The sequence below is a fragment of the Syngnathoides biaculeatus genome, chromosome 9 (genome assembly GCF_019802595.1).
Source record: "Syngnathoides biaculeatus isolate LvHL_M chromosome 9, ASM1980259v1, whole genome shotgun sequence".
Lineage (NCBI taxonomy): Eukaryota > Metazoa > Chordata > Actinopteri > Syngnathiformes > Syngnathidae > Syngnathoides > Syngnathoides biaculeatus.
In genome coordinates, this window is record NC_084648.1 from 15,994,258 (window position 1) to 16,002,964 (window position 8,707).

The 8,707-nt window shown below is 42.5% G+C and overlaps 1 protein-coding gene across 2 annotated transcripts in view; it reads left to right on the top strand.

Annotated features, from left to right (window-relative positions):
• The window catches only part of gstcd (glutathione S-transferase, C-terminal domain containing), a 53,083-nt gene extending 44,748 nt beyond the window's left edge, over window positions 1-8,335 (top strand). The window contains exons 9-11 of one of the 2 annotated variants that reach the window (XM_061830370.1): window positions 3,082-3,112; window positions 6,447-6,516; window positions 8,030-8,335. In XM_061830370.1, the coding sequence (XP_061686354.1) occupies window positions 3,082-3,112; window positions 6,447-6,516; window positions 8,030-8,184 (256 nt within the window). In that variant the 3' untranslated portion in view covers window positions 8,185-8,335. The remainder of the gene's footprint in view (window positions 1-3,081; window positions 3,113-6,446; window positions 6,517-8,029) is intronic. The other variant, XM_061830371.1, reaches the window with a different exon arrangement.
• The last annotated feature ends 372 nt before the right edge of the window (window positions 8,336-8,707 follow it).

The following is an 8,707-nucleotide window of genomic DNA, read 5'->3' on the forward strand; positions in this document are numbered from 1 at the left end:
AACCATAAAATAAAAAGAAGTGTTATTTCATTGATTGTGGCCTGTTAGGAGACTTTTGTCTCAATAAGGCAAAAAATTGCCACCCTGCCCAATGAATGGGTTAATATGGAAAATATGATATGATGATGCTGCTCAGTGCAAGGTTGGTTCCGTTCTGTCGGGATAGTGGACCGCCGGCCATCCAAAACACCCAAATTTCTATACCCGCACCGAGAGAATGTGAATTCAAGTTTCAGATTTTTCAAAGTGAACTTGCATCCTTAAAGTTTTGGAAGCAAAAAATGGTTATGGAACTGACTCATTGAGTTTCACAAGATATCCTGTTTTGTTATGGTTATAAAGAAAAAAATGCATCCTTTACCTTTAACTCTCATCAATGAAAAGCTCGTAAGATTTGAAAGACTGATAAAAGCACATCGCCGCACCTGCCCAATTCAGTCTTGCTTTTTTTTTCCTTTTTTTTTTCTCAGATTCTGTTTTCTTGCCCTCGGGTCACCTTGCGGCATCTCTTCTCAGTATTCTGCAGGTGTAGACATTCCAGACACTTCACAAACACACATTTTTTTTTTTTTTAAATGATCTGTCGAATGGCCTTTCTACTTTTAGTTAATGTGAAGACGTTCCATTGAACATGCTCTGTGTTCCTTTTTTTAATTAGCCGTCATCACGTGGAACCGTCACAAACTGTCTTTCTGTCCTGGAGGGAAGGGGGCGGGGTGGGGGTGGGGTGGGGGGACCGTCCTGTGGGTGTCACTGAGGGGTTGTTCGTGGGAACTGGTCTTCAACCGCCAGTGTTTTGTTGTGTATTCATCTGTAAGCCATTTAACTTTTATGGTAATCCTCTAAGATGAGTTTCAAGTAATATACATTAAAGCCTCGGTTCTTGAACGTCCCCGTTTTCGAACAAAAAGATTTCTTTGTGCTCCTGTTTTCGAACAAAAATCGTTACTCGACCGACCCCACAAAACCCGGAAATAACATATTGCGCAGCCAAGCGTTCACTACAAATGAAGCATATATTTTAATCAAAAAATAAATACATTTCTTAAATTATTTTATTATATATAGTATTTAAACTATACATGTATTTCTACTACGCAATTTATTATCACGAAAAGATGCTTTAACCCTCTCTGGACCAAATAAAATTTTGTAATTTTGTATAATCAGATATTTTCAGAAAATGATACTCTGGACTTAAAATTTTTATATTAAATCTGTTACAAATTTGCAACCCCTGCCAACATTTTTTCAGCCTTGGAACGCATTATTTCTTTTTCCATTCATTGTAATAGAAAACATCGATTTGGTTTTCAAACAAATCACTTCTCGAACCGTTTTCTGCAATGGATTGTGGTCGAGAATCGAGGCATCACTGTACTGTTTTAGGACCACAATTGCTATTTGTGGTTTAGACTATTAATATAGTGATTAAAGAAAAAGAAGGAAATGGGCGACATGTCGGTTACTTGCATTTTTCCCCCTCAATGTTACTGTAGGCTTTTTTTTTTTTGTAAATACTGCCATGAAGCATATATAACGGTGGAGTCTGTGCATGGATGCTAACTTCATATTCTTCAAAATAGACTTTTTCTGCCGGAATTACAGAAAGTTGCCGTGAATGACATATTACCTTTATAATTTCTTTAATTATCCAATTGTCAGTAAAACAATCAAATGATCTTTATCGAATTGAATTAGCCATTTGCTGTCTCACAGTATACGGACGTGCGTATGTACTCACACCTTGCATGGCTTAACTTTTGAGACGTTCAACTCAACTGTCTTTTCCAAGCACTTTCAAAATCACAAAGTCCTATAACATAAAGCTTGAACATAAATATAGTATCAAAGCCATTTTTTTTTTTTGTCAGTGAATGGTATTATATCTAAAAGTACCATCACCAAAGTTTTTAATTTGCCTATTACAAAACCCGACGTTATCATGCATTATTTTTCCGTCAGATGGCGTCCCAGTAACTTGAAACGAACATCAGAAACCCGTACGCAACCTAACCGGAAATTTGCCTGCAGACGGTCCATTTTGCCACCTTAGAGCAGGAAAAAATGGACCTTTCCAATGGTGACATTAAGCCCCGCCCCCTCAGCCATGTCCCACAAGGTTTCAAAATGGCGATTGAACAGAACATGTTTAAAGTCGATTCTCTATCGCGTATTATATAATATTGGGGTATCTTTTGGGCCAAATGCGTCAGACTTGTCCAAGAGAGTTCTACAGGGAGGTGTCAACTATTTCGCGCAACAATTTCAGAGTTACAGTGAAATGTTGGTGATCAGTTTGACGCCTCACAAACTTCATATTGAAATCCAACTGGAAGAAATAGTGGAATCGTACTGCCCATGTAAAGCAGGGTGAGTACTTTTTACTTGGAAAGATCACAAGTAATATCATATGTAGTCATTTGACTTGGCTCGTAATGGAACCCAGTGCTCTGTGCTCAAAAGTCCGATGTGATACGAATAGGCAAATAGACATTTCTCTCGCATGACATCACGCATTTACGTACCATTAACCCGACTCTTTGGCATGAAACACATTCAGAAGGTCAGTGATATGCTAACAAAGTGAAAGTTGCTCTCCTGCAATGTATAAAGCGCTGATAATAATTCAATCAAACTCAGAGAAGATACTTCTCCCTCACTTGCCTTCGAACATACGGCCTTGTATTTGTTGAAATTGTCCACATTTAGTTGTGCGTGCGCTCTTCCGCAAGCCTTAATCCAACGGAGACACTTCGTCAAATGTGCTTTAGGCTTTGGAAAATGAATCGAGCGGGCAGGATATCTTTCATCAGAATTTCACGTTCCCCAAGCGCATTTTCTTCGTGACCTTAATTTTTCCAAGCGCACGCTACTAACAACCGGCATTGCTTGTGGGACAACGTGGCGGCAGGGGCGTGTCAAGACGACGCGGCTATCTGATTGGCTATTATAGTGCGAGTGGATTGACAGGTGGGAAAGGTCCATTGGGATTGTTTCATTTGAGTCACGCATTGCAAATCCAACGTTGTCATCCCAAACATTCACCGCACTAACCCCTTCAACTTGTTGTTCTTTCAGCAAAAAGTTCCAGGAGACACTGATTTACAAGGTAAGTGTTGAGGTGCAGCGATGTTACCCACCCCCGCCGTTGCATTTGTCATTCACTTTCACCAAGGTCGAATATTAACTACACCCTGCCCAGTTACTTTTCCGCCTCTATAATGTTGTACTCGTGGCTAAATAAATGAAGCCCCAGCACCGGCGAGTCTGGCTCTTGCTATTCCGAGCGAGGCCCCCTTTCGCCTGATGATGAATGGGCCATGTCAGCGCCTCCGGGCGCTAATCTGTGGAAAAGACATCGCCGTAGGTGCTCGCCACGGCAACCTCGTGTCGCAACACCGGGGACCGCCTCTGACTTGCAAGCGCCGCGCGGAAAAACATATTTTTGTTGCCGGGACTTGCCGAGGGAAAACGTTAATTAGCCGTCGACGCCCGGGGTGATGAGAAATGACATCCTTTTTGATGATGCGTTTGAAGGACGAATGTTCTTTTTACGGTTCTGTCTTTTACGATACCCCCACCCCTTTCCGATGGCCCGAGATTCTTTATACTAATGCCTGAAAAACAATTAAATATGGCAGGACCTATGCAAGTTCTGTCTGCTTTAGGATGTTGATTGACGCACTTTGGATTTCTAAACAAGTATCCCGCACATAAGATAACAAATAGGAATAAGCTTTTATCATACATAAATCCTACATAGATAAGGTTAGCTCGATAAGCACAGTGGATTTTAAAGGTCTCCACACCCTTGTTCAAATGCCTAAATAAACAATTTTAAAAGATTTTCCACTTAACATGCTGGCATGAAATGTGGCTGCGCAGGTTTCCAGACCCTCTTAGAACTGGAGAGGTGGCTCTTTGCAGAATCTACATCAGTCATCATTCAAAATTTCTGTAACCAAAGCAAAATCAATTTCGGATGTTTTAATCGGTTTTTCACGAGTGTTAGAGTGATATGTAGGTTAGAAAAGTATAGTTAAAGGATTGGTTCTCGAACGTCCAACGTTTTGGAACAAATCGGTTCTCGAATGGGAAATGTTGAGATTTTTTTGGCTTTTGTTTTCGAACGAAAATCGGTACTCGAACGCCTCAAACAAAAACCGGAAATAACATATTGCACGTGGCCAGATCAGCTGACCCATGACGCGCTTTGTTGCGAATTCTCACGGCGACGAAAAAACACGGAAATAACATATTCGACGCGGCCAGACCAGCTGACCCACCCACGACGTGCTTTGCTATCATCAATACAAATCGGTTCTCGAACGAAAATGTTGAGATTTTTTTTTTGCTTTTGTTTTCGAACGAAAATCGGTACTCGAACGCCCCCGACAAAACCCGGGAATAACATATTGCGCGCGGCCTGACCGGCTGACCCACGACGCGCTTTGTTGGGAATTCCCACGCCGCCGAGAAACACGGAAATAACATTGTGCGCGGTAAGACCAGCTGACCCACCCACGACCCGCTTTGTCATCATCAATTCGAACGCCCCCTGAAAAATAACAGAAATAACGAAGGAAGGAGCTGACCCATCCACGACGCATTTTGTTATTGTCGATTCAAACGGCCCCCGAAAAAAGACGGAAATGACATAACACGCTCGCCGCAACCAGCGCACTTTTGTTATTCTGTGACGTGTCCCGATAGTGATTTGTTTCTACGGTATTAACCCCCAATCATGGCTCTAAAGAAGGCAAGTTGCTTTTTTAAAGTTATTCTGCACTTTTATTAAAAAAAAAAAGTTTACAAGGCTAGGGGCCGAGTCGCTACAGACACGGCGAGGCACTCTACTACTTAAGCATATATTTTAAGCAAGAAATAAATATATTTCTTAAATTATTTTGTTACATAAAATATTTATACTGTACATGTTTTTATACAATGCAGTTTATTATCAGGAAAACTTAAAAAAAATGCTTTAAAAAGCCCAATTTTTAGGCTTGGAACGCATTGTTTCTTTTTCCATTCATTGTAATAGTAAACATCGATTTGGTTTTCGAACGAATCACTTCTTGAACCGTTTTCTGGAATGGATTGTGGTCGAGAACCGAGGCATCACTGTATTGATGAGCTGTGGGTTTTGAAGGTACGACCTGTCTACTAGCTTGATAGCGACGCGATGGTGGTTGGACATTCACGTTTTTGTTTGTTTGTTTATTGTTTCAGTCACTACATCGAGGATTGAAGTGGTTTAGTTGCGGCTCTCAACTTGTTTAGGGTCCGAGACTCCCTGGAAATTTTTGATTGACCCCGAGGAGATGCTGATTTCAGCATTGCAAATGGTTGCGAGCCGTCTTATTAAAATGTAATTTATTACACTCGTGAAACGGGTGGAGTTACAGAAAATTTAAAAAAAAAAAGTTTACAAGGCTAGGGGCCGAGTCGCTACAGACACGGCGAGGCACTCTACTACTTAAGCATATATTTTAAGCAAGAAATAAATATATTTCTTAAATTATTTTGTTACATAAAATATTTATACTGTACATGTTTTTATACAATGCAGTTTATTATCAGGAAAACTTAAAAAAAATGCTTTAAAAAGCCCAATTTTTAGGCTTGGAACGCATTGTTTCTTTTTCCATTCATTGTAATAGTAAACATCGATTTGGTTTTCGAACGAATCACTTCTTGAACCGTTTTCTGGAATGGATTGTGGTCGAGAACCGAGGCATCACTGTATTGATGAGCTGTGGGTTTTGAAGGTACGACCTGTCTACTAGCTTGATAGCGACGCGATGGTGGTTGGACATTCACGTTTTTGTTTGTTTGTTTATTGTTTCAGTCACTACATCGAGGATTGAAGTGGTTTAGTTGCGGCTCTCAACTTGTTTAGGGTCCGAGACTCCCTGGAAATTTTTGATTGACCCCGAGGAGATGCTGATTTCAGCATTGCAAATGGTTGCGAGCCGTCTTATTAAAATGTAATTTATTACACTCGTGAAACGGGTGGAGTTACAGAAAATTTAAAAAAAAAAAAAGTCCTTTACCCTCTGCAGTTTAGGTAGATAAACGTCTCATCATCCTATCTGTATAAATATCAGAATCTTTTTCAAAAGGTATTTTATATTCATGGAGCCCTTCACTTCACAACACAGACCACTCGGGGTCCACCGACCCCTTGTTGAGAAACACTGGTTTAGTGACTCCGAAGCCATCGGCTCTGTAGACCTGGACAAATAAATTTCCCCAGAGACTTTCCAAAAATCCTCCGACAAGACCGGAAGCTGTTAAAGCTGCAAAGTGGGACGGTCTCCACATTTTCTCACAAGCGTTGACTTCCCGCAGATGTTCTGGTCCCGGTCTTCGGACCACATTGCGCATTTGGTGTTCATGTCGAATCCGAATCATGTTAACGCAGTGCTTTTTATTTCCAGGAACACATGGTGCTGTGCCGCTTCGCGGACCAAACCGCTCCCCAGCTTCCTCCCGAGAGGCGGCTCATAGGTACCGTCCAGCTTTTTAAAATGCCGCCGGCGCAGTTGCAGAAACGGACACGCCGGGTGACCTCGCTTAACGGGTCGACGGCGACGCTGCAAAACAGCTGCGCTGAACAGCTGCCACTTGAGTGCTGTCCCGGTGTCACCGTACAGGATTTGCTCGGCGAGGAGCGGGATTGTCTTACACGCCCCGATGTCTACTGTTGCCGCTGTGATTGACCGGAGCTAATCGCTTAAATCCACGGATGTTATCCTGAACGCTTGTTTTTGTAGTCCCCAAGGCACGAGTCGTATTCTGATAAATATTCTGTACTTTTTGACGACAAAAACACTGCATGTGGAAAAGGAAAGGCTGCGTTATCTCAAATTGTGCCTAGCGGCTAGCTAATATTCCACAAACTTGGATTGAAGCTAGTCACCGAGAAAAATCCATACAATCAAAATCAGCAACATTTTGTCGTCTTCGTCTTTACTGCAAATTGTGTTTTTATTTTACCATGGCATCCATTTTTTTTTAACTGGTTCCAACTGAAATTTTTATTATCTTTATGATCAGCTGGAAAGCGTCGACCTCACAGTTCTGAGGACCCGAGTTCGATCCCGGACCCGCCTGTGTGGAGTTTGCATGTTCTCTCAGTGCCTGTGTGGGTTTTCTCCGGGCACTCCGGTTTCGTCCCACATCCCAAAAACACGCAACATTAATTGGACACTCTAAATTGCCCGTAGGTGTGACTGTGAGTGCGTCCATTTGTCTCTAAGTGCCCTGCGATTGGCTGGCAACCAGTCCAGAGTGTGCCCCGCCTCCTGCCCGCTGACAGCTGGGATAGGCTCCAGCACTCCCCGTGACCCTCGTGAGGATAAGCGACAAAAAAAAAATGGATGGATGGTTCCAACTGAAATTTGTTTTACTTTTAATAAAGAGCAGCACGGTGGATCAGCTGGAAAGCGTTGGCCTCACAGTTCTGAGGTCCCGGGTTCAATCCCGGATGCGCCCGTGTGGAGTTTGCATGTTCTCCCCCTACCTGTGTGGGTTTTCTTTGGGCACTCCGGTTTCCTCCCACATCCAAAAACATGCAACATTAATTGGACACTCTAAATTGCCCCAAGGTGTGATTGTGAGTGCGGCTTTTTGTCTCCATGTGCCCTGCGATTGGCTGGCAACCAGTCCAGAGTGTACCCCGTCTCCTGCCTGTTGACAGCTGGGATAGGCTCCGGCACTTCCGCGACCCTTGTGAGGATAAGCGGCTCTGACATGCCATAAAATACTATAACAATAGGTTATATTAAAAAAATATATATATGATATGACTAAAACACGTTACAGATGTGATACTAAGACACCTGGAACTGGTTTAAGTTTTGAAAAAGTGCATGTCTTCTTCAAAGGAAATATTGAATCAAAACTTCAAACAAATTCATATCCAAGTCCAGTCGAATCTTTTTTTTTTTTTTTTTTTTTACATTCAGAATTCCAGTTAGCTATTTTTAAAATGTGCTTATTTGTGTTTATTGTGTGGCAGGGAAGCAGTGCATGGGGCTAGTAGACCTGGACCGGTCGTGGTGCGCCGAGTCACGCGGCTACCGGGTCCAGGTGATGACCATGGAGCCAGAGACATGCTCGCCTAAGAACAACATGCTGGTAGGAAGACCCGGCGTGGACGACGGCCCTCGCTAAGTGTCGGACGGCAGCTTGATTTGCTTTTGATCAATAAATATGGAGTTTTTAATGTCACCATGTTTTCCTTGTCTCTTATCCAAACATTCAGAACTGACAAGTGTCTGTCAAAACCAGCAACTGATCAAGTTTACCGGGTAGTGGTTTATGTGTACTTTTAACTATGCTACTTAAAACAACAAATGTAAAAAAATATTAGTATTTATCATATCCATATTGGGGCGGCACAGTGGATCAGCCGGTAAAGCGGTGGCCTCACAGTTCTGAGGTCCCGCGTTCCATTCTGGACCCACCTGCGTGGAGTTTGCATGTTCTTCCCGTGCCTCCGCTTTCCTCCCACATCCAAAAACTATACAGCATTAATTGGACACTCTAAATTGCCCCGAGGTGACAGCTGGGATAGGCTCCAGCGCTCCTCACCACCCTCGTGAGGATAAGCGGCAAAGTAAATGGATGGATGGATGAATTGATTTAACTAATTTTGCAATCAGAAATCGAGAGTCATCGGTTTTTCAACTATTGT